We start from the raw sequence: 26,376 nt of genomic DNA on the forward strand, positions 1-26,376 counted from the left end.
CTTGGTCGCTTGAGCAGCTTTCACTCCTCCTCCTCCTCCTCCTCCTCGGTGTTTCTTGGCTGTCAGCCAAATCTTGGTCCATGTTGTTCATATTTTGAACAATGATCAAAAAAATGCCATTGAAAAACTTTCTTTTTGAATTTCCTGCCTCATTTCTAACTAACTACAGAATAGCTTGAGTAAGAGGTAGGCAGCATACAGAGGAATATGACACATGAATAAAATGGCTGTGATAGTTTTGTTTCTAGACTTTCCAGCCTGAGTCTGCTGACCTGGGCCAACCATGCTACACATCTTTTATTCCAGTGTAGTCATATCCATAGGCACTTGTGTGCTGAATAATAGCTGTTTTTTAAAAAAAAATTTGGAGTCTAATTTTCTTGTCAGGCTAAAAAAAATTTTCTCTAAACATTTTCCATTCTTATTAGCTTTTTTGGCTACTGAAATTAAGCTCTGTTTTGAAAAAGTGTTTTCTTTAATCTAGAAGTTACAGTATGTTCTTGCTCAACTGATGTGACTGCCAAGTTTGTTCTTCATGCGGTTCAACTAGTGAAACAAAAAGCATACAGAAGCCATGAGTTCTATAAATTCTCATCCTTACCAGAAAAAGGATCAGTTACTGAAGCGTTTCCTGTCTTAGTAAGTGAATTTGAATATCAATATGTACAAAAATTAACAGTAAATTGTGAAAGAAAATTGGTTTTGTTGAGGTGTTATTCAGAGAACTCAAAGCAGCATGATATAGCAGGGCCTGGATTCAGTTGGAATTATTATATTGAATTAGTTTAAAATTAATGCTCTGTATTTCCATTCTTTCACTAGTCATCTTAGTTACGCCATATTTTATCATTTTGATATTAAAACTGAACATAAGTGAATTTGGTGTTTTCAGTTGCAGGATTAATTTAATGTGTATTAAGGAAGCCAGATTGGTTATCCAAAATCAGTTTGTTTGAAGAACAGGCACAGTAGAGACAGTAATAATGCAAGATTCCTCCTGTTGCCACATGCCTCAGCCATGACCTGGACATCATATCAACGGCTCATGCTCTGTGTCCATTCAGTCCTTAGCCTCTTTGAAAATGCCATAGAACTGTATCTAAATTATGGAACTCTTACAGGAGAGAGTGAAGACTGTGGAAGTCACTGCTCCCAAACTAAATGTTCATTTCTTCATCTTAGCTTTCCCTCACTGAATTCTACATATAGATAGGCAGCAGCCTCTCCGTCTTCTTCTATAAACTAATCAAGCAGTTTTTCCTGCAAGCTGGGAAAGAAAGAAGTAGTATTATTTAAATGTGTTTTTATTTAAAACCTATTTATATAGAAAATGCTACACCTATCTCTGGAGCGTTATGTTCATTTTTGGTCATAGCTAGGATATCAGACGTGATTTATTGGAATTGTCTTGCATTTGCAGGACAAGCATAGTGTCCTCGCCAATTCTATGTAAACTTTGGATTACTGGCATAATTGGAGTACTTTTGAACTGCTTGCAGATTCCTTTATTCTCGTGAATTTATTTTTAGGGTGGGTGGGGAAGGAGAATGGAAGGTGAGGGTGTGACTGTGTCTAACCTTTGTCCTTTCTATTACCCAGGGTGGAAAAACCATTGAATTTTGTATTGCTCGTTGGTGGGCAAGCCTTAATGATGTCAGCATTGACTACACAATTTCCTTCCATGGCATAGTTTGTGCTACTCCTCAGTTAAACATAGTGAGTTTTTTCATATTTTAGTTTGTGATCAGTTTGAGAAATTCTTTTATGAAAAGATTGTTAGTTGCACCTTGAAGAAGATTCAGACTATACATATAGCTAAGATATATGTCAGTGATTAATATTTCTTAAATGCACAGTAATAGGATCAGGAACCCGCAGAAATGTATTGATCACGAATGGTTAAAAAAAGCTTGGATCACAAAGCGTATATAAAAAATGTAAAACATTTCCGAGAAACACATTTATGATTTGATCTTTTTTGCAATGTTCATCCACTAAACTTCTGAGTATTTACAGGAAATAGTGGTTTAGGAGGCAGTTTTTTCACATATAAATACCTAAAGTAGCAAGGGGCTTAAATTACGGCAAGGAAAGTTGAGGTTGGACATTCGGACAAACTTCCTAATTATCGGGGTAATTAAGCACTAGAATAAATTGCCATGGGAAGTTGTGGAATCTCCGTCATTCGAAGTTTTTAAGAGCTCAGATAAACACCAGGTAGGAATAGTCTAGAATGATAATACTCAGTCCTGCCTTGAGTGTGGGGGCTGGACTAGAAGTCCTATTGAGGTCTCTTATACTCCTACACTTCTATGATTCTATTCTGACGAAAGGCCAGTAATGGGTTAGAATTTTTTATATGTACTGTGTTTATAAATAAAGCTGGGAACCAACTTAACCGTTAAACACTTCCTTGTTTGTTGTTTTAAGCATGCTTCAGAAGGCATTGTCCGTTTTGATGTTCAGTCCACACTGAAATATGAAGATATTGCTCCTTGCATAAATCTGAAAAGCTGGGTCCAAACGCTCAGGTACAGTTGCTGTTCTGGGGACTTTGTTGAAAATTGTCTAATTTTTCAAAGTTACTTAGCATGTAATTAAAATAGTAATTCTGAAAATAAACATGAATTAACAGTAAAATGAATACCTTTGGGTATGTCTGTACTACCCGCTGGATCGGCAGGCAGCAATTGATCCAGCAGGGGTCGATTTATCATATCTAATCTAGATGCGATAAATCGACCCCGGAGTGCTCTCCCGTTGACTCCTGTACTCCACCACCGTGAGAGGCGCAGGCAGAGTTGATGGGGGCACGGCAGCAACTGACTCACCAAGTGAAAACACCGGGGTGAGTAGATCTAAGTACGTCAACTTCAGCTATGTTATTCACATAGCTGAAATTGCGTAACTTAGATCGTTCCCCCGCCCCAGTGTATACCAGGCTTTTTCCAAACTGTAACCATTTGGACTGAAAATGTCCAAGCCTTTTTCTGCTTCAGCTGACTTAAAAAAAATCAACCTGAACAGTGCAGCTGTTCCAAAGAACAAGGCAAGGTGAAAAAACATGTTCTGCAATGTATATTTGTTTGTTTTTTAACACTCTGGAAACTTTTTTGTTTGGGAATCCGTAGTGCCATTGTGCTTTGGAGCAAGAACTTGAAATTTGGCTGGGGATAGCCTTTACTGTTCCTGTAAAAAATCTACCCAAATTTGGCCAAGTTACAAGTCTTTGAAAAAAAATGTATTAACCCATGCTTAGCCTTTGTAGGGTTTAGTAGCTAAAATCTCTGAAGATTCAGTTCTCACTGAGCATGTTCCAGCACCTCAGAGTTTCTAGTGCTGACCAGACTGCCCATGTGTCACACAGCAACTGAGCATGTTCCATCCCAGGGTTAGAGGGACTTGCTAGGACTTTCTTTATAATGGCAGCTCCAGGTTGCTTCAGGCCAGTGTAGGGCGGGAGTCTGGAACTGAGCAGGGATACTGGCTCTCCTGTGTTCAGTGACCCTGCCTAATGGTGCCCAGAAAGACTTCTCATCCTAATCGCATTTGCCATGTCCAGCCAGTCCTAGTCTCCTCTTCTGGACTCCTTGTCTGAGTCCCAATGAGGATTAAGAGGAAGCCACCTGACTCAAATGCAAAAGGGACTAGAACTGAATTGGGGGAGAGGAAAAGGGGTAGATAGGGACAGGGATCCTGGTGAGACTGGGGCTGGCGGGAGGAGGAATAGAAACTGTTACTAGGATCCCGAAAGGGTTAGGGACTCAAACTAGTTGAGCAAGAAGATTAGTGCTGAAAGCGTAAGAGATTGTCGGGGAGGGAATCTGGAACTGGGAAACAGTTGGTGGGCTGGAGGAGAACCACTGAGATTGGATGAGGAGCTGGGTGAGAGGTGGAGAGATTGGGACTGGCTGGACAATAAAACTGAGAACCGGGGGGGGGGGGGGGGGGAAGGGGGCCAATGGCAAAGGAAGAGAGGGGAGATCTGATGAGGAGTTGTGAAGTGGATGAGAGAGAAACTGTGACTGATTAGGACAAGGAACCGGGGTGAAATAGGGAGGACTGGGATGATTAGGGCTGTGGGGAGGGAAGAGAGACACAGGGCAAAGAATCAGGAGGGAATAACTGGGAGCGGGGGACACTTGGTGTGAAGGGAAGACCAGGACTTAGATGGGATCCCCAGTGCGGAGACTAGAATTGGCTAGGCAAGAAAAAATGTGATAAGAATGAGAAGCCTGAGGAGTGGAGACAGCATGAGTAGGCAAGGAGGACTGGACTGGGACCAGAAGCCAGGGTAGGGAAGAACAAGACAGGGACAGGTTGTTGGAGGGGATGGGAAAGAGGAAGAACAAGTCAAACTTGGGGGGGAACAGGAAGAAGGGCATGTGCCTGTTGGAGCGCACTTCCCCTCTTAGCCAGGAATGTAATCCAAGATTCTTCATCTGCTAGGAGATTTCACAATATTTACTGACAGGAAAGTGTCCTCTCCTCCTCTAATGCTAGTCTATATGGAAGATGACAACCTGCTACTTCTGTCAGGCTATGTCCAGACTACCCGCTGTATCGGCGGGTTAAAATCGATCGCTTGGGGATCGATATATCGCGTCTCATCTAGACGCAATATATCGATCCCCGAGCGCGCTTATATCGATTCTGGAACTCCATCAACCCCAACGGAGTTCCGGAATCGACAGGGAGAGCCGCGAACATCGATCCCGCGCGGTGTGGATGGGTGAGTAATCCGATCTTAGATATTCGACTTCAGCTACATTATTCATGTAGCTGAAGTTGCGTATCTAAGATCGATTCCCCCCCCCCCGTAGTGTGGACCAGCCCTCAGTTACTCAGTTAGCTCAAGTGGCAGAGGACTGTGTTCTGGTTCCAACCTGTTGATGACCCATATGGGTTTCAATGTGATGCCACATGCTGGAATTTCTGGGGTTGTTTGCTTTTTTAAATCTAGGAAATTACACACACGCTATTCAAAGGAAACTAAAGTTGTAAGATAAAGCACTCTAAAGTTAGGAAATGCCAGAATTAAGGTTGCCTAGAGCAACCATAATATTCTACCCGTTTGTGCTTATGCATTAAGATGGTCTTTGATTATATCATCACATATTATTTTTTTTCTACAGGACCCAAAACTCATTCAGTATGCAGCAGGGGGGTGCTCACTTAATGAGCAGCTGTTTAATTTTTTTCTCATTATTCAGTGTGTCCCCTGTGCCTTATTTACTACACACTCTTAAACTCTGATCTAAAGACAGAATTATTAATTTCCTCATGTTTTGTGGCACTCATGACCAGTATTTGAGTGCTTCATAAACATTCTGAATTATCTTTAGTGCCCCTGTGAGAGATCCCCTTTTTATAGATGGATAGTTGAGGGACAGAGACATTAAGGTCAGGAGTATCCACTCACCTTGGGTTCCCAAATTGACACCTTCTAGAACCTGATTTTTTCAAAGTACTGCAATTTGTGTGTTCCAAGACCAGCTCCTACTGAGTTCATTGCATTTGTGAGTGCTCAGCTCTTCTGCATAGCAAAGCCCAGAGTCTCAAGTTGGGTGCCCAGAAAATGAGGAACATGTAATTAATGATTGTGTGTGGAAAAGATGGGTTAAATGACTTGCACAAGGAACTCTGTGGCAGAGGCAAGGATATAGTCCAATGTCCAGAGTAGGATTCAGCTGTCTTAACCAAAACCATCCTTTCTCTTCCGGCAATACCATGCCTCATTCACTACGCACCTTCCAGCTTCTGCAGTAGTGGAATAGGGATCCTGTAGACACGTCTCCTTCACTACATAACCCTGATTCATCCCCAAAGCAGGTCCCTCCTTTGCAGTATAAGAGGCATGAGTTCTGTCAGAAAAAATAGCATGTGATCAATCATGTAACTGAAGACTGTATTATAATGCATGCAAGTTTCTGTTTAGACAAACTGTTTAAGCAAATTGTTTAGGAAAACTGTTCCTGAAACTTGCTGTTGTTTTTAATTACAGACCAGTGAGCACTAAAATAAAACCTTTAGGATCCAGAGATGTTTTGCCAAATAATCGGCAACTATATGAGATGATTTTGACGTACAGCTTTCATCAAGTAAGTTTTTTAATTGGTTCTTTAACACTTTTTTAAACTTCATATCTCTATGTGAATTTCCTAACAGGGGTAGGATGTGTTGGATCACAGAATCTTGGGGTGCTTCTGTAGCTGATGCCAGTTGTAATGCAAACTGCGAGAACAGGGATTCTAATTAATCATAAATTGGAAGGATTGTTTTAAGTTTTACTGTGATTAATATACACTTATTCCTGAATCATTACTTCAGAAGTGTACCTTTCACTACGCAATATTCAACTGTGTTTTGACTCTGTTTTTTTTATATAGCCTAAGAGTGGGGAAGTGACTCCAAGCTGTCCACTGCTTTGTGAATTGTTGTATGAATCTGAATTTGACAGCCAGCTGTGGATTATATTTGACCAGAACAAAAGACAAATGGGGTCAGGTGACGCTTATCCACACCAGGTACAGAGGAATATATTTACCCTGATCAGACATTCTACATTCTCTTCCCCCTCCCCACCTGTCTACAATCCAGACCCATGGGTATAGATAGACCTTGCCATCAGATAACCACAGCGTGTAGTAATCGCACTTTTGAGTGGTGTATTTTGTAAAAGGAACTTGCTAACTGGAAATTGCCAGTGTTCTCCATCTGGTGGAACATGTGTCATTCTTTCCTTGTAGAGTAAAGAAGAAGATTTGAAATATTTGACTTTTTCTTTTTTTAAGTACGAAAAGCTTTTACCATGTGACTGCTTGCCTTAGTGTGACCAGTGCTACCAGAGAAGTGAACTGCAGTCCATGTCTTTTTACTAAGATGTTGCACAGTTTCAGTTTTTCTGTGTAAGGCAGAAAGAGTCCCTCAAGCTCTTTTTAGTGCTAGTGTATTTGTCACGCAGAGTGGTTGCCTTTGGTCCTATCAGAGGCACCTGTATTAGATTTCTAAGGTAGCCTCCATCAAGTCTTTCAACAGCCTTTTTAAGTGTGAGAGATGATTGCGGAAGACTTCTTTGGTGCTGACTTTGGTAGGAGGGTGGATTTTCACAAGACTTCTAGGTATTCTACCCTCTGTATAGGTTCCTGTACTGCTTTGGGAAAGGCTATATATCTGAATTGGTATAGAAGAATAAAAAGAAAAGGAGAAAGTCTTCTTTTCTGACTTTAGTTTTTGGAATTATTTTCTTATAATTCAGATTGCCAGTTGGCCTTTTATTAATGTAGCTTTTGATCATTCTTACTGTTGTGGAAAGATCAATTTAAGTTTTGTTGTTCACCAGAGTACTGGATGGGTACCCATAGTTGTATTTTTAAAAAAATTGAAGAAAGAAAATAAATTCACAAGTTCTCCTTGTACACAAAAACTGCATCACTCAAGCTTTATAATCACCAGCAAACGGAGAGAATATAAATTAGCCACTTGATGTTATAACTTCCAGACCTCCTTTCACAGAAACAGGCCAGCATACTACATCCAGACCCAAAGTTCATGCATTTGACTGCATGATTTTTGAAATCGTCATCTCCAAAAAGCTCTCACAATCTTTAGCTATTAAGAATCTCTTGATAGAGGGCCATACAAACATGTGGTGACTTGGAAGAGATTTTCTCTTTGGGTAGTCCTAAAGCAAGTTGACACAATATCTGCTTCTATTTCTCTCATATTGGATTATCCGTTTGCTGTTCAACCCTTCCCCATCCCTCAAAAAACAAACAAACCAAAAAAGGGCACGTAGCTAAACTGCAACTTGGCTCCTGTAGTGGTTTTTGAACTTTTTGTATTGGGGACCCCTTTCACACAGCAAGCCTCTGAGTATGACTCCTTTTATAATTAAAAACAGGAGGGGGGTAATTTAATGGGGGCTGGAGGCTGTCAGCCTCGTGACCCCAATGTAACCACCTTGCAACCCCATGAGGAGTCACAACCCCCAGTTTGAGAATCCCTGCTTTGCAGTTTAGATCTGGTACTTAAAGAGCTGATGGAGTATCTTTGGCGCTTCTGGCAGACTGCCCCTTATGAATTTATTTCAACAAAACACATATGCCTAACTTAAGAATGTGCATATGACTAATCCCATCCCTGTTTGGTAAAGCACCTCCGCACATTCTTAACTTCAAGAATGTGCTTAAATTCCATTAATTTAATGGGATTGCTCACATCTGTGGGTGCTTTGCTGAATCAGGACTTTTATTACCTTTCCATGAAGATTTTTTGTTGCTGCTGTTATATGAAAGACAGAGTCTGTGAAGTGCAGGCCATGATCACTGGACTCTACTCATTGATATTCCATAATGGACAATGTGGCTCTTTATTCACAACCAGAATTGTTGGTTTGTCTGATTCCATATAAACAATCTAGTAATGTACTGGTAGTAGCAAACGCAGTTGTGACTGGATTAACTCAAGAAAGATGATGATTAATCTACTAGTAGTCTTCCCTAGCCACTTACAAAGCTAGGAGGAGGCTGGGCTACATAACTTTTGACACAGTAACTACGAGTTTGCTCTATCGTGACAAGACAACGCTAATTGGGAAATTCCCTAGATTGTATTCATTGGGAATGAGGCTTTATCCACTCAATTATTCAGACTGATACTGCATCTTGATTAAAAAATTGTACAACCTGCCAGACATTTGTCACTGGTACCTAAAGTTCTTACAGCTTTCAGCAGAAATAAGACAAATTCTGTAGCTTCTTAGAAACATCCTTATCAAAGGTATCTGAAAATGTGTTTTTCATCACCTTTATCCATACCTTCAACAGCAATATTGCTTCCTAGTTTCGAAGGTCTTATGCCTAGTTTGGAAGCGTGGTATTGGCAGTTGAAGTCCTCTGAGACACAGCTGCTCATCAGTCTTCCAAAAGTGTGACTCTGTACAGCCAATCTTCAGCAGGCTACATGGCTTCAGATGTAATTCTTAGATATCACTGAGTGCACGTAGCCACCACAGTATTTTCCATCCCCACTTCTTTGGAGTCTAGAATGTAGTCTTTGAAGTGGCAAAAGGAACTAAGGAACAAGGTTACAGCAGCTTATATGTGTTCAGGCTTGAATGCTCAATACTGCGAGAAAGGGAACACATCTGCAGCCCCTGGTAATCAGCATTCTAGGGGCTTCCGGCAAAGATGTGTATTAGTTTCAGTTCCCCCAAATAATATAAGTGAGCCATTAATCCTCAGTATATAGTAAATATGCTCCCTTTAGTCGGTGAGGTGGTAATTCCACTGAAAGCAAAGGGACTGGGGCCATTACTACCTTTTTATTTCTCATTAATATAAATGCAGACAAGATTTTCTGTTAACCAGTTACAGCTCTGGCAGGCTTAAGAAGAACATGATTCTGATTTTATTTGTAGGATTATGTATGCATGGTAAAACTTCTAATCTTGGCATTTTATAAGAGTCTCTTTCTTTCAGTATTCCCTGAAACTGGAGAAAGGAGATTACACTATTCGGTTACAAATCCGTCATGAACAGACAGCGAACTGGATCGCATCAAAGACCTTCCATTGTTGTGTTTCTCACAGGTTGTCTAATACTTTGAGCTTAGATATTTATGAAAACCATAGCCTTGCTCTCTTAGGAAAGAAGAAATCCAAACAGTTTGACATTGCCACCAAAACACAGTCATCCGTTCTTTGTTACATCTCTGCCTGATGACAAGTAAGTTGACCTTACCTATTTTCCAATGTAGATTTAACCAGCTGCTTCTATAAATCCAACTAAAATGATTCCCATCAATGTGATACATACCTTTCTAGCGTTTGTAGTTCCACATTGTAAACTGATTCACAAATGTGACTGTAAGTGTTGCTGTTTGACAGTTTGAGTTCTTTATATGTTTAGTATTGTGGAACTTAATTTTACGCATATCGTTGTTTGATTGTGTTTGTATTTTCCTCTTATTTTTTATTAGAATACCTAAAGGAGCAGGGCCAGGATGTTATCTTGTAGGAGCTCTGACATTGTCTAAGAACGGAAGCTTGGAAAGAAAGCTGTGGTACTTGAACTAATAAAGACTCTGTTCTCAAAAGTTTCTATTATATAAATAGGAAATTCTGTGTCTTGTTGATGATCATTATGCCTTACTTTCTTAATCTTTCCTGTTAAGAGAGTGTTCAGTTAGTGAGACTATGATGGTTTTGTAAAATCAGTTGTCCTAGTGTAAACTTAATTCTGAATATTTAAAATGTAATCCTGCAATTTAATTGTAATTATAACATGTAAATCGTAAGTGTCCAAAAATTACTTTAAACTATGCAGAAACATTTTGAATTGCTGTAGAGGCAACTGCTTTTTTTCACGGTTATGACAAACTTGTAAGAATAGGTTTCTTTGTATAATTGTCTACCTGAATGTCATTTTTTAATGTACAACCACTACTTTGTGTGTTTTGCTTTTGCATGTTGCTTTTCTAGTCACTTATGTGGTACACTCCTTACTCGCGTGCATGCAGCTTCCAGCAAAAATATACAAAATAAATGTGCCTTTTGACACCTACTTACATTTTACTTTTAAAACTTAGGAGACATCTATTTTGTAGACTGTAATGCTGGGGCAGGATTCCTTACCTGCTACAAACTTCTGATGTTGTCAACCACTATTACAGCTGTGTGTGCCAATATAACGACATAAGATCTCTTTTCTACCCATCTTTATGTCATAATGGAAAAGCTGTACCTCCTTGGTCAGTGTGTAGAGACGTGGAAAACTTAATTTCTTGACTTGAATTAATTTTCAATCTGACTCTAGCTGTAAAAGCCAAATCAGTCTCCACTTCACTTAGTGCTAATTTTAGGAAGGATTCTCTCAGATACTCCAGTATTTTTTAAATTGGTTATTGCTAAGATTAAATGTCAAATGTTTTCTATACAGTCATAGGCATATGTTGAGACATAGAAATCTTGTGTAGCAGGACAAGAAATTATTTGAAGCAGGTTTAGATTAAGTGTATTTGATTTCTGACATATTATGGAGACAACATAATGTATTAAATCCAGGTGCATATAATACTACAGGCTAGGGTAACAATTTACACGAAAATAGAACGTTTGTATTTAGGAAACCGTACTTTCTTGGGCCAGGAAAACTTGAGAAACCCCACTAATCCAACATGTTAAACTTTTTTTTTAGTTTGGCTTATATTTACTTGTATGTACAATAAATCACAGCCAGATTGGAAATGTATTGCTGTTCTGATAACATATAACTATAATGATAGTATAGGATATTTTCCCTTTCATCTAAAATTCAGCAGAACAATTTGTTGTAATTCTTGGCTAGGCTATTTTACATCAAATTTAAATACCTATTAGATACAATAATACTGCTTATCAAGTCAGTTTTCTTGAAAATGGTTCAAGAGAAATTTTCACTTCAGATTCTTTACACAATCACGCACTTGTGTATCATGTTATGGGAACAGTTTGTTGGATGGGTTGCATCAATAGTGTCACATTCTTGCTGCTGCCATCAGTGAACATCACCGTGCACCAAGTGACAGAGGGAGGAATAGGCAACAGTGTTATTCTAGTCCGCTAAGTGTGAAATGAAAAAAAAGCAGTAGTATTTTCGTACATTAATTCTACTTAAGTATTATAACATGGAACAATGCCACTTAATTCCCATTTTAATCTAAAACTCTCAATGTGTTGCATTCTAAAGTTCGTTTGTCACTTTTTCATTGAGCTAAGTGGTTAACAACACTTCTGTCTTACTAGGAACAACAAACTGTATATGCAGAAATGCATTTTTTTTTAATTTAAAAGACATTAAAATATTTGTCTGCTTAAGAGCATGTTTGATCACAGACCTGGCACTTCAGTAGTTTGAGCTCTCTGGGTTGAAAATAAACCATAATCATACAGAGAAGGTGTCTCCATCCTGTGTAGTGTGTGCATGTTTTTCTTACGGTATGTTATTCTAACTCCCAGGGGCAGTCTGCAGCAAAACGACAAGGAAATTTAAAAAGGTACTGAATGTCAGTTTTTGGAAAAGATATGCTTAAGTCTAATTTTTCATTGTCTCCCTCAGCTGCCTTCTCTTGTGTAGTCTTTAGTTATCCACTTCACGCCTTAAGCAACCTCTGATGTTAGATCAACAGAATATTACTGTAATACCAAGTTACACTTGAGCACCCAGATACTTCTGTGATAGTGCCTTAAAAATGCATGTATAATGAGTCACTCTGTAACTCCTTTTCTTTATTATATACTGCTCCCCCATTCTCTCTCTCTAAAGTGCTTGGGGTCAAGATTTTTCCATATAAAATATTTTGCCTTCTGTCTTGCCTCTTAATGAATGCACTGAAATTTTAACTTAAAGTTTATGATATGAAAGCATGGTATCCAGTCCCTCCTCAACCTAACTGGATGTATTTCTTTGAGGCTTAGTTGTACTGAAACGTAGACTGGATATGGCACTACAAAACATACTGCAGCAACAACATGCTTTTGCAGGGGGATGGACTAAATGACCTAACAGACTTTTTTCCATCTCTAGCTTCTGTGATTTTCTTAAACAAAGCATAAACATAGCTTAACATAGATTAATTTAATTTTGACATAAAGTCAGCCTGTTCATGGAACAGTAGAAATCATAATTGGAGCACATGGTATAATCTACAAAGAACTGTCATTTTCCTATCTAGTATCCTTCATGTAAAGAATTAAATGATAAAGTAATGGAATGTGTAAGTGTTTTCAATAAAATGAGCATTTAGCATTCTTTATTACGTATTGTAACATTCTGCCAGCAGATGGGCAGGTAGAAAACCAAAGGAAGATGACTGATCTTTTTAAAAAGGGCTGAGTCATTCACTTCAGTTCTTTCCTGTCTCCCAGCTGATGTAGGTTACTTTTGTCTGGCTAACTTACTTTCCCACTCTTTCATCCGCCCTCTTCTAAAGTGAACATGATTACTTTGCCTCCTATTTTCTTTTCTCTCTGTGGAGTCTGTTTCCAGGCTCGGGAAGGAAATCATACCTAGTTGCATATCTCTACCTTTCAGTAATCTTATGGGTCGGAATTTTGATTGGGGAAGAGAAGAAGGATTTGGGTCATGGAAATTACTAGATCTGTGCAATATATTCTGCACCTCTGCTGTATTTGCTAAGAGCCTGTAAGGTTGAGAGGCTGTTATCTTTGTTGGTCTTGGTATGGATATATCAGTACAAGGAGAAGGTCAGACGATCAAAGAAGAACTTTGATGCGGACTGCTTCCATTTTTCTGTGTTCACTTTTGTATCATATCTCTAGAATTAACTATAGCTCATTTAGAAAGAATGTAAAAATCCCCATGTGAATGCATCCTTTTCCTGCAGGATAGGATGTGTTGATCACATTAATTGTGAATCCACAATAAAGGAGCTAATATAGTACTTATTCATAAAACCATGCAGAGTATATTGGATACTAATGTGATGCTCTCCTCAGGGCTGCCCAGAACAGTAAGCCCCTGTCACCCCACTGCCTTAGCAAGAGTGCGCGTTCCTGGAGATTAGACAGTCAGTTCCCTGCCACGCCAGCCTGTCCACCTCATCAACCTCCTCCTCGAGAGTCTCCTAGTCTTAACATTGTCTTGCAGGTAAAAATCAATGAAGCAGAGTTCTATAGAGGGGTGTCACTGTAGTGTCCAGTCCCTCTCACAAGACACTCACAGAAATTAAGTTTTGCTGTCTCCAAATAAATGATATACACACCAGCCCTGTTAGATTTGCTGAGGGACTCACTCTGTACTTAAATGTAACAGCATGGAGATGGTTTATAGTAAACTAAGAATAAGTTTATTAACACAGAACAGAGATTTAAGTGATAATAAGCAGAGATAACAGAAAATGGTTACAAACAAAATGAAACATGCTTTCTATTACCTACAACTTAAGTCTAGCAAGTTATATCTTTGCCTAAAGGACTTTCTCACTTACAGCATCTCCAGCCCTTCCTGGTAGGAGGATCCAACATTCTCAGAATCAGAAAGTTCTGTCCCCTAAGTAATGGGTACCTATGGGGTACCCTCATTTTATAGTCCAGTGAACCTTTGAAATGTGTTCTTTGGAAAATAAACCCTGACAAAGTTTCTCTCGTCTCTTGATGTGTAGATGCCATACTAATCTTCCTCATCCACTGGTGAATCTACGTTTTCAGTTATCTTAAACACTTTGTTTACATTAAATGTAAATGTACTTCCGTTGTCTCTGGCTTCACCTTGCTCAATTTACATTGGAGACAGACAAAGCAACCTTCCTTAGTCAGTGACAAACTTGTTTGTCCGCTATACTTACATTGCTTGGTTGGAAGATATTTTAGTAACCTATTTCTAGCACATGTGTAAAGAATTATGTACACTAACCATACAAACATCACACAATAATATTAATAAAGAATCTGTCACCAGTTTGTGATACAAGACACTGTTTGGCTAAATGTTCTAACTATAGTATGTTGGGTGTGCCCTTCGCTAGTTGGCATAAAGGGGCTCTTAGGCCACGTCCAGACTACCCGCCGGATCGGCGGGTTAAAATCGATTGCTCGGGGATCGATATATCACGTCTAATCTAGACGCGATATATCGATCCCCGAGCGCAGCTTATATCGATTCCAGAACTCCATCAACCCCAACGGAGTTCCGGAATCGACACGGAGAGCCGTGAACATCGATCCCGCGCCGTCTGGACGGGTGAGTAATCGATCTTAGATATTCGACTTCAGCTACGTTATTCACGTAGCTGAAGTTGCGTATCTAAGATCGATTTTCACCCCCTAGTCTGGACCAGTCCTTAGGCTCACAACTAGTCCTTAGTCGGTCCTTTTGGTACTTACCATGCCCTCCTAAAGTATGAGTTTAATGCTACACTTCTGGCTTCCAGGAAACACTTTCCTATCTTGTGGTAGTGGGCAGAGGAGAGAGGAAGGCGGCATGCGGGGTTACATTGGCACACCACCTCCACCCCCTAGATTTGCTGCTTGCCTTGTACTGAACTACTGGTTGCAGGCAATGCAGGCACTCTGTTCTGCAGTCCATAAGCCCTGTTTGTTCCCAGTGCAGGCTTGCAATTTACATACCACTGAATACCCAGTCACTTATTTTCTGGACATGTATATTATATATCCTCTGCCTCCATGGAAACAGTGCACCCCAATTGCTGGTTTCATCTTAATTCAGCACTCTCCTTCATACAAAGCACTTATCTGTGTCTATAGTAAAACCAAACTGAAGTTTATTTAACAGAGCTCGAGACAGATTTGAATAAAAACAAGTATAAGGGTTTGGAAACATAAGGTTACACATAAAAGAAAAATATGAAAAACACACCTATGCTTAATAACCAGATATGGTATTTCTCATCCAATGGTCAGTTGTTACAGTGCTTGTCCAGTTCAGAAAGATGGGATCTGTCTTTCATGAGACACCCCTGCTGACAGAGTCTCTCTCCTTTGTAATGGATTAAGTCATGTATCCTTTCTGCTTCTCATACAGTTAGACTATTGCCTCTTACCTCAGGGGTCCCCTGTTCAGAGACTTTTCTCAGGCTTTTGTCATTGTAAATCCTCAGCCTGCATGTGTACAGACAGTAAACATAGGGCTGGCTTCACGTATGTCCATTGTTCTCAGTGTTGATTGAGTTAGCCCTAAGATCCTTCTTGCTTCAGGTGATAAGTTTCACTTCAGTAATTTTGAAACCCAATATCCTACATGTTACGTAATTCTAAAATTATTTTCCATACAAACATCGCACAATTGGCTATATATTAGCTTTCGACAGAGACCACGCATAACCCCCTTTGGTGAAATATTGAGAAGATGGTTGTATGCAGGGGTAACATACCTGCCTTTGCATGTCTGTGTCCCAGCCTCTGACATTTTGCTGCAAGAGGGAATCACTTACAAAGTCCCAGTGTTTTGGGGCAGAAAGTGATGATAATTATCACTTAGGCAGAAGTGCTTGGGGTTCCCATTTTCCAAGCCATGATAACAAACACTCATTTTCTGGCTGCTTCAGGACATGCTGTAGTAAGAGAGATCAGTCTGCTGTGCTTCGGAAGCATCTTTGCCTGAAGTGTCATGTGTCTACAACAACCCATCAGAAGGTGACAGTAGGTTCACTTATATGTAGACCTGCAAAATTTCTAGTCAGTGTGCCTTGAACACTGTTTCTCTAAGCTATTCTATCAAGTTTCCACCAAGGCATTGCAAAACCCCTTTTCTGCTGCAGGAGACTTGCTTAAATGATCCATTCTGGAGCAGTCTCCAAAGTCTTACTCCAAAAGACAGATTCAAGAGACTTCTTATCTCTACTCTTTTCCTCAGACAGCTTGTGTTTCATATGTTTTTTAAGACTAGGAATTTCTTCCTCTGAGTTCAGTTAATCTTTATGGAGGCCCTTTGCGATCAAAGTGGCCAGTTTGAGGGAATTCCTGTGGTCCTGGATCTGTAAAATGCCTGTTTGCATAGCTCCATTTGTATGGCCCACAAGAGGTCACTTAAACGGTGTATCAGAGTTGCTATTGGTAGTTTAAATGCTTGTCTTTCACCTGTTGACAGCTTCCAAGTGTTTGCCAAGATCATTGTGGCTATAGTAGCCAGCCTTCCTGAAGGAGGTATTCTTTGTCCAACTAGACCTTTACTACAGAAATCACTCGGGGTATGTCTCCACTGAAAACGCGATAGCGGAACAACTATACTTGAGTGTAGACACTGCCTATGCTTGCAGGTGGGGTTTTCTCATTGGTGTAGGTAATCCACCTCCCTGACAAGCAGTAGCTAGGTGAACAAGAATTCTTCCATCCACCTAGTGCTATCTACTTTGGGATAGGTTGGCATAGCTATGTCTCTCACGGATATGGATTTTTCACACCCCTGAGAGATTGTAGTTATGCTGATGTAAGTTTCCAGTTAAGACAGACCTTGAGACAAAGCACTCATGCGTTGAGCAGTGGTCTAATCCTTACTGGAGCTATGAAGTAAACTATGTTTACTATTGCACCTTCTCCCTGAAAGGCTAGACTGAGGAGTGAGGTTGGATGCAAAGTAGAAAAAGATGTCCCAAGTATGGGTTCCACTCTAACTGTAGCTTCACAGCTGCTACTGTTTTTCTCCATTCAGGGTTTTTCCTGTCTTGCTTTTCAGCAAACCCAGACTTAACAGCTTCCTATCTTTGGTGGTTGCAGGACTTATAGACTCATAGAAGTTTTCTCTTAGAGGTGGCTTCAGATTGGCCGTGGTTACAACAGATGAATGTCTGGGGTTGAGCGCACCATAAAGAGGTTCAGGGCTGCTGGTCCCTAACAGAGAGTTTCTGCCAGTCAACTGAGAAAAGAGTAAATTGGTTTTACAGCATGTACGTTCTTCCACATGTCATGGCCTGAAGGAAAAAGTATTCAGTATCCACACAGAACCCAATTGCAATTGTTTAGATCAGCAGTTTTGGGCACATGGAAATGGAAGCCCACTGATTTTTCCTTTGGTCAATGAGAGAGCTGTTCTGGTACCCCACTTGTGTCGTGGGCTTTTTAGTGGCAGGGCATAATGGCTGAGCTGTACTTGGAATAATCAGGAAAATGGATTCTATGTGTCTCTCATGTGCTCTCATGTAAAAGCAAGGGATGCACCAACTCGTTTTAAATGGCCATCTGCGTAAACAGAAGTCTCAAGCAGAGGTTCCTAAACTTGTTTTTGCTGTGCCCCTGTTCAAAGATTCATGTCCCATGCACAACCCTTCTTTGTTCCCCTTCTCTCTTCTCCACAGTCCTGCCCATCCCTCTTGCTCTCACTCTCCCAGCCTGCTGCCCTCTTCTGCAGACCCTGCATCTGCTGGCTCCAGGTGCATCCTCCATGCTGCTGCTGGCCAGACCTCACTCCCTTTGTTGCTGCCTGCTGCCACCAGGGCACGTGTGGGGTGTGAAGTGGAGGGGCTCTCAAACCTTCATCGTTGCCTTCCCTTGTGCACTAGCTGCCTTCGCCACTGCTTTTGCTGCTCAGAAATAGCAAGACACTATTGTTCTGCTTCGCATCAGGTTGTCACTCTCCCCAATAACCTCAGCACACCCCACACTGTGAAAATCTGTGCTCAGGGCAACAGTTGTCTAACTTTTTGAGCTGAGCCCCCCTCCTTTTGAGTTCAGGGTGTGGGAAGACACATGTGATAGTATCTGGGGACAGAGCCAGCAGTGGGCATGGAGGCATTGATGCTGACCCATGGGCTAGGTGGTCCACTGAGGTGAGTTGGGGTGGAGGTGGTGCTCCCTCACCAAGCTGCCCCAAACGTTCCTCCATACTCTCCCCCCCCGAGGGGGGCACACCCCACAGTTTGAAAACCTCTCCTTGAGGGAAATGTAGGCAAGGATGTCTTGGGGTACGTCTACACTACGGGATAATTCCGATTGTACATAAACCGGTTTTATAAAACAGATTGTGTAAAGTTGAGTGCATGCTGCCACACTAAGCACATTAATTCAGCGGTGTGCGTCCATGGTCCGAGGCTAGCGTCGATTTCCGGAGTGTTGCACTGTGGGTGGTTCTGGGTAAATGTCGTCAGTCATTCCTTCCTCCAGGAAAGCAACGGCAGACAATCATTTCGCGCCCTTTTTCCCTGGATTGCCTTGGCAGACACCATAGCATGGCAACCATGGAGCCTGTTCAGCTTTTTTTTTACAGTCACCCTATGTGTACTGGATGCCGCGGACAGAGGCGATACTCCAGCGCTACACAGCAGCATTCATTTGCTTTTGCATGATAGCAGAGATGGTTACTAGTTATTCTGTACCGTCTGCTGCCAGCGTAATTTGGCAATGAGATGACGGTTATCTGTCCTTCTGTGCTGTCTGCTGCTATCATGGGTGCCCCTGGCTGAGATCGGCCGGGGGCGCAAAAGCAAAACTGGTAATGACTCCACGAGTCAATCCCTCCTTTATGGTTTCTAAAAATAGTCTGTCCTGCCTAGAATATGGGGCAAGTGTACTAGAGAACCAGTGTATCAGAAAGCACAGCCGCTCTGTGTCAGATCCCGCAGAAATGATGAGCTACATGCCATTCACGGGGGATGCCCCTGCAACAACCCCACCCGTTGCTTCCCTCCTCCCCCAACCTTCCTGGGCTACCATGGCAGTGCCCCCCCCCCCATTTGTGTCATGAAGTTATAAAGAATGCAGGAATAAGAAACAGTGACTTGTTAGTGAGATAAAATGAGGGGGAGGCAGCCTCCCGGTGCTAAGACAGTCCAGGCAGGACATTAAGCGGTGCGGGAAAGAGGAGCCCAGCATGCCGCTGCTATGATAGTCCAGACAGTACAGAATCTTTTCTTTACACAGGAAAGGGAGGGGGCTGATGGAGCTCAGCCCCCAGTTGTTATGAGGAGGACAGTTACCAGCGGTTCTGTCCCATCTACTGGGAATGACCAGGAATCATTCCTATTTTTACCCAGGCATCCCTGAGGCCAGCCAGGAGTATTCAGCAATTATCAAGCATGTACCGTCTGCCACCAGGGAGGGGAGAGGAGCGGATATTGCTCTTCACTGCTGCAGCATCACGTCTACCAGCAGGATTCAGTAGATATAGGGTGACATTGAAAAAAAGTCAAGAAATGATTTCTTTCCCTTTTCTTTCACATGGTGGGGGGAGGGAGTAAATTGACGAGCTATACCCTGGACCACGCTGGACAATGTGTTTGAATCTACAGGCGCTGGGAGCTCAGCCAAGAATACAAATACTTTTCAGAGACTGCTGGGGACTGTGGGATAGCTGGAGTCCTCAGTACCCCCTTCCTCCCTCCCTGAGCGTCCATTTGAGTCTCTGACTTCCCGTTACGCTTGTCACGCAGCACTGTGTAGCCTTTAGATTTTTTTTTCAAACGCTTTGGCATTTCGTCTTCTGTAACCAAGCTCTGATAGAACAGATTTGTTTCCCCATATAGCGATCAGATCCAGTTATCTCCCGTACGATCCATGCTGGAGCTCTTTTTGGATTTGGGACTGCATTGCCACCCGTGCTGATCAGAGCTCCACACTGGGCAAACAGGAAATGAAAATCAAAATTTCGTGGGACTTTTCCTGTTTACCTGGCCACTGCATCCGAGTTGAGATTGCTGTCCAGAGCGGTCACAGTGGTGCGCTGTGGGATACTGCCCGGAGGCCAATACCGTCGATTTGCGGCCACACTAACCCTAATCCGATATGGTAATACCAATTTTAGCGCTACTCCTCTCGTCGGGGAGGAGTACAGAAATCGATTTAAAGAGCCCTTTATATCGATATAAAGGGCCTCGTAGTGTGGACAGGTACAGCGTTAAATCGGTTTAACGCTGCTAAAATCGGTTTAAATGCGTAGTGTAGACCAGACCTCGATGTGTTGGAGGTCTGGCATAGCCTATGCCTTTCCCCATCTTCCTGTTTTTGGAGAACTTTGGATAAGAATGGGAAGGAGTGTTTGTGTTTTAAATATTTATATTTTTCTTTTTCTGAGCCTCTTTTACTATTTGCAAATTCAGCTGGTGCCTGTGAGAAATTGCATACATTCAGATGGCCTAGAGAGAGATCCTGTGCAATGGAAAAATGCAATGTGAAATATGTTGTTTGAATTTTAAAGCTGACAATGGTCTTTTTGGTAAGCCAACTGTATGTGTATGCATGTTCTCCTGGAGTATTTCGTGTGAAAACTGTGATGGTGAATTAGAATAAAGTTATTATATGTAATTATTTGCCTGGTACATCAGACAAAGGTATAATTAAAGTCTCTGTTTTGAAAATCTTAGTCCAACTAGACAGATATGAGAGGGAAAGTAGACCGATATAACTGAGAAAAGAGAATGAGACTAAAAAAAAATGTGACATGATGCTGACATCTGACCTCCACTTCAATTTTTGTTGAGTAGTGGGGGAAAAAATTTGGTGGAATAGGTGGTAAAATCTTAATACTATTTTAATGTTATCTGTATGCTATCATAATTAAATTTGGTGACACTTCATCTTTAAACAAGGATTATAATAGATTTAATACAGGTATAAATATTTTTCTTCAGCATCTAATTTGGCACAGACAGCATCAGGCCAGGAGCACATTTTCCTTCAAGCTTTTAGTTGCTGATTGTTACAGAAAATCTTAAGATGAGGCAGATCTGAAAAAGTGTTTGTCTGCTATGACTCAAAAACAAGATGTTTGATTTGTATCTGATATAACTCAATTTCTTCCACTTGTACCAAGTTTAGCAAACAATTGTGGTTAAATTCCACTCCACAGTTGTCTATATTTTGGTGGCAAGTGAAGTAATTCTTGTATGTATACAGTTGGTAGTTCTGCAAAAGCACTGAGACTTACCAACTGTAGTTGCACATTATATAAATAATTTCATAAGTTGTAATATTTCTTAGTTTGCTGTGAGAGATGAGAATAGCTGTGACATTTTAACTCTGAGAGTAAGTGCTACACATTGAGAGACTTCCTTTATGAAGGTATTTTTCTGAAGATAATATATTAAATGTCTAAATTCAGTTTTACACTATATCATAGTAACTCAGTTGCTATGGTATAACATAATTTAAAAAAAAAAACCTTTATATAAACAAGAATTCATTATTTATCCAGCAGTGGCTCTTGCACATGTTCTTTGAGTAAGGTTTTGAAAGAGTGCTGCTTTTTTTTAAAGTTTATTCAATATCTGAGTCATAGCTGTTAGTCTTAGTCAGTCAGTCCATTTCCTTCATGCATTTGTATCTGCCACCATTGTTTTTTAAAATGTTAAGATTAAATTAATTCATGAAACTAGGATCTTGTCTTCGCGAAAAGCTGCACTGGTGTGGTGCTGTACCTGTCAGCGTATAATCCACCTCGCTGAGAGGTGTTAACTGGCCTGGACTAGTGGCTAGGAACCCCCAGCATCTACCCACCTCACCTCCGGGAACCACCTCTAGCCCAGTCCTGAAGGCAGCACAGAAGTGAAGGTGGCAATCTTGGGACTCCCCCATCCCCCTACAAACAACAACTTTGCAGATCTCCCCACCCCCATGATCCTGCTTTGGGTCAGGACTCCCTCGATTAGAACACTGAGAAATTTCAGATGTAAACATCTGAAATTGTGAAATTGACCAATTTTAAATCCTTCTGGCCATGAAATATACCAAACTGGACCATGAATTTTGTAGGGCCCTAGTTATCTATTTATATAGCAATAAGATGAAGCTTTTGATCTACAAGTTTCTAGCACAAGCTTAGTATGGTAATGTAGTGGGTCTGTACACTCAGATTTAATGTTGTTTTTGGGGGGAGCCTGTTTAAATACTGTGACATGGTTAAAAGCAGAAAATTGATAGTGTGTACTGTAATGTATGTTAGATACGGTCTGTGGTGAAACCTGACACTGGTTTACTCAGAAGTGATGGGATTTAAATTACACAAGAAAAATGTGTGTATCAAAACAGCTGTTTGTTGAGTTCAACATTGATCCTTTCAGTTGAGATTTTTTTTCACACCTTGATGACTGTATATATCAGGTTCGGTCTGGAGATTGATATCTCTCCATAAACCACATAACTATAGTCTTCTATGTTTGAAAACAGAAAATAATTCAAAAATGTTACTGTTTAGCTTTTTATCTGAATATGAATACACCATAGGCTAAGAGGCAAAGTCCTGTAGTAGCAGCTTGGAAGAAATTTCAGTGGCTCAAGAGGGATATACTTATGAGTTTTATGGCATGTTGATGACTTTACTAATATAACATTTTGTTAATAATTACCCCCACCTCCCCAAAAAAAACACAAAAAAACCTTATTCACTCACATGTTTTGTCCCCAAACTTTAGAGGACAGGAGCTTTACCTAATTTTATCTTTACCTTTTTACCCCACTTACCTGCTTTCCTGAAAACTGTCTCCATAACTCCCTTTAACAGTATGTGAATACAAAAATGTTAAGCTTTGACACCTGGGTAAAGAAAATAGAACTGCTTTAAGGCACATTGAGGCCATGTGATGGTTAAAGCCATATTGAAAGGGTGCACCTGCCCTATAGCCTTCCTTGCTGGCCAGCATGACTTGACTGCACCCTACCTCAATTTCCTCTTCACTGAAGGCCCTTTAAGTTCACACAGTCCAGATATTCCCCCTCTGGGGTCCAGTTTATTAAGTCCTGCACAAAGTCTTTCAAAATAGAGGTCAAACCTACAAAGTCTTCACCTCTTTCAGCTGAGCCCGAGCGGGGTCTGTCTTCACTCTCTTTAAAATTCATTTCTTTTATCCCAATCTCAAGCTGGGCACAGCCCATCCTCCCTGAGAATCTGCCTTCCTGCTCTCCCAACACCTTTTGCCTGGAGCTTGGCCCTTCTCCACAGGCCTTCCTTGCAGTTGTCTCCCTGCTGCTGACTCAGGGCCCTGCAGAAGCCTTCTTCCTCCTTGCAGTGTCTGCAGGCACCTTGTAAACCATCTCCAGCTGTCTGCCCCTTTGTAAGACCCAGGTGCCCTCCCTTAAGACCAGGTAGGCAGCCTGTAATCTATCCAGAGGCACTGGCCTGCTTCCTTTCTTGCAGAGGCCAGTCACCTTGTTACAAGCCCATTTCTGAAAACTTGGAAGAAACCTTGGGGAGGTGGGAAATTGGGTGCGTCTCCAGAGAAAGTTGAACCATTCTGAGGTTCTAAAGACTAATTCTTTGTTCTCAGGCTCCAACTTCCAGGCATGTAACTGCTTGCAATCATTTAGCGCTTTTTGCATTGTAAGATAAAAGAATAGCAATGTAGTCCATTCCACCAAGTAGTTGATTTTTTTGTTTTTCTACCACTAGGATGTAATTACTGTTCATTACCATCTGATACCATCACCAACAAAGACTAAGAATGGCAGCAAGGAGAAAGAAAGGGAACCAGAAAAAGAAAAAGATGTAAAGGAGGAATTTGCTGAAGCTTTGAGAGACCTGAAGATACAATGGATGACTAAGTATGTCTTTTGTAGTTTCCGTAACCAGTCATAGCATAACAGGGATAGCTCAGTGATTTGAGCATTGGCCTGCCAAACCCAGGATTATGAGTTCAATCCTTGAGGGGGCCATTTAGGGATCTGGGGCAAAAATTTGTCAGTGTTCATACTTGGTCCTGCTAGTGAAGGCAGGGGGGCTGGACTTGATGACCTTTCAAGGTCCCTTGAAGTTCTATGAGATAGGTATGTTTCCATATATTATACCTTTTCTATTTTGTTAATACTACACTTTATAGAAGAAATGGAAGTTTGAGTACTAGGATAATTAAACTTATGATATCAGAAGACCAGTCTCTCACTGTTGCACTGCCTCCTGATTAGTACATGCAGAGCCAGCATATTCATTTCATCCCTCTTTTTGGCTAGGCTGGATACCAGTGACGTGTTTAATGAATTGAAAGAAGCCTTTCCTAATCATCTTCCCTTATATGTTGCAAGACTCCATCAGCTGGATTCTGAAAAGGTGAGTTGTTTTTTTAATACAGTATTTGTTTCACTCTATCTTGCCTTGAGACAGGCGATTAAATCTGAAGATTTCTCCTTTACTGTTCTTCACAGATGCCTAGACTTGACAAGACTGCTCTGGCTGTACTTACTCAGAATCAAAAGTATTTACCATTTACAAACCAGTGCATTTTTACAAGGCTGTAAATGTGAATGCTTAGCATCTCTTTCATTGGTCCCAGCATATCAGAGAAACAGCTTCATTGGCTTATTGGTTGTTTATCGAAAAAATTAGTGAGGTAAAGTAAAATTAAAGAAATGAGTTTTCTATCTAGTTCTGAAAGGAGTGAAGTTGCTTATTTATTGAGGGAATGAATTTCATCATTTAGTTTTTTCTCCTGTTAAATGTCTTTTGCTTTCATGAACTTCTCATGATGACTGACAGTTTCCAGTGGAATGAGGCTGATTTGGGTAGCTAGGACCAAACCCAGTGACATTTACCTGGGAAGGCATTGCAGAAACCAGAGTCCTGGGGTCAGATCAGTGTGACCAGTGTTGCTAACTACACAGGTTGGTGCATTTTGTGCCAAGTGTAGGTTTTTCAGATTCCAGGGCTTTATTTCTACATATGAGTTGCTATAATCAAGCTTGGAGTCTGTAAATGCAAGGAGCACTGTGGACAGGTTAGTGTCTAATGTTGAACTCTTTAAAAAGAGAGAGTGTTTCAGTCCCGCTGCTCATTGTAGATACTTGCAGTATATTAAAGCACTTCTGTATGAGTATACTTTTCAAACATGAATGCTCAATCAATACCCTTTTATGTAAAAGGGTTTTGTTTTTGTTTTACTCTAGAGAGGCTTACAAAGTACTGAACTCACTATTTGTAGCTCTAGCTTCTAGGAGAGCTCTCTCAGATGGCACTTTCTTCTCCCCTTGAATAGCCATTCAGATGTATACAGTTGGAACCTGTTCCATCATTTGATACTGGCTGAAGGATGGAGAGGGATTCCTTCCTTCTCGTTGTCAACACAACTGAGCAAAGTATTTTCCCAGTCTCTCACTGATTTTAAATCTTATTCCCAAGACCTAGTAAAGTCTGATATATGGGTCGGGTGACTCCTTGTTAATTCCATTTTCTGCAAATGGATCATCTAGCAGTGGCTTGGCTTAATAGTGACTTGTGTTGCTTTCGGCGATATAATCCAAAAATCAATGAGCTTAGCCGTAAACTGTAAAGCCCTTACAGATGGTTTCTTCATGAGATAGACTAACTGTTCTTGAGGTGGAGGGTCTGCTCACATGTCTTTCAAGTGAAAAGTGCTTATTCTCCATTTTCAAAGGTATACTGCTGTGATCCTTAGCAGATGGTGGTGGTGTCCTCTTCCTGTAGCAGACAGCTGTTGCACAAATTCTCTCTGTTCATCTATTTCATGTTCATAACCAGGATAGTGTGAGCTCCTAACATTCCACCTCCTTCCTCTTCTTTTGGTGCTAATTCTTTCTTTTGCAGGGTGCACCACCTCAGACTTTATACAAAACTTCAGAAGCACAATTTCCTTTATGCATAGGAAGGCTGGATTCTGTATCCCTAGCTGGCTTGTCTCAAATCATGATCAGCTCTTTGGATGCTGTCTGTAACCCCATTCTTCATCATTCTTGTGTCACTAAGATTGTAAGGTTGGTCTTGTGGTTTGTCCTTCTGGTTAAGGCACTGTACTGTGACTTGAGATATCTGGGATCAGGCCCCAGATCCCTCACATACCTTGTGTGATGTACTGGGTCTTTGCCATCTATAAAATAAGTACGTCTTGCTTATTTAGATTGCAAGCTCTTTGAAGCTGGGATCTCCATCTTACTATCTTAAAAGAGTTTAAGGTCAGGAGAGACCTAGATCATCATCTGATCTTCTG

The 26,376-nt window shown here is 41.0% G+C and overlaps 1 protein-coding gene across 1 annotated transcript in view; it reads left to right on the forward strand.

Moving 5' to 3' along the window:
• The window catches only part of TPP2 (tripeptidyl peptidase 2), a 75,204-nt gene that overhangs the window by 31,635 nt on the left and 17,193 nt on the right, over nt 1-26,376 (forward strand). Inside the window, 11 exon segments of the mRNA XM_030568117.1 lie at nt 485-639; nt 1,600-1,716; nt 2,431-2,531; nt 6,005-6,101; nt 6,390-6,527; nt 9,483-9,662; nt 9,664-9,728; nt 9,982-10,042; nt 10,045-10,062; nt 23,832-23,983; nt 24,389-24,485. Coding sequence (XP_030423977.1) covers nt 485-639; nt 1,600-1,716; nt 2,431-2,531; nt 6,005-6,101; nt 6,390-6,527; nt 9,483-9,662; nt 9,664-9,728; nt 9,982-10,042; nt 10,045-10,062; nt 23,832-23,983; nt 24,389-24,485 — 1,181 coding nt within the window.

This window comes from Gopherus evgoodei, chromosome 1 (assembly GCF_007399415.2).
Source record: "Gopherus evgoodei ecotype Sinaloan lineage chromosome 1, rGopEvg1_v1.p, whole genome shotgun sequence".
Lineage (NCBI taxonomy): Eukaryota > Metazoa > Chordata > Testudines > Testudinidae > Gopherus > Gopherus evgoodei.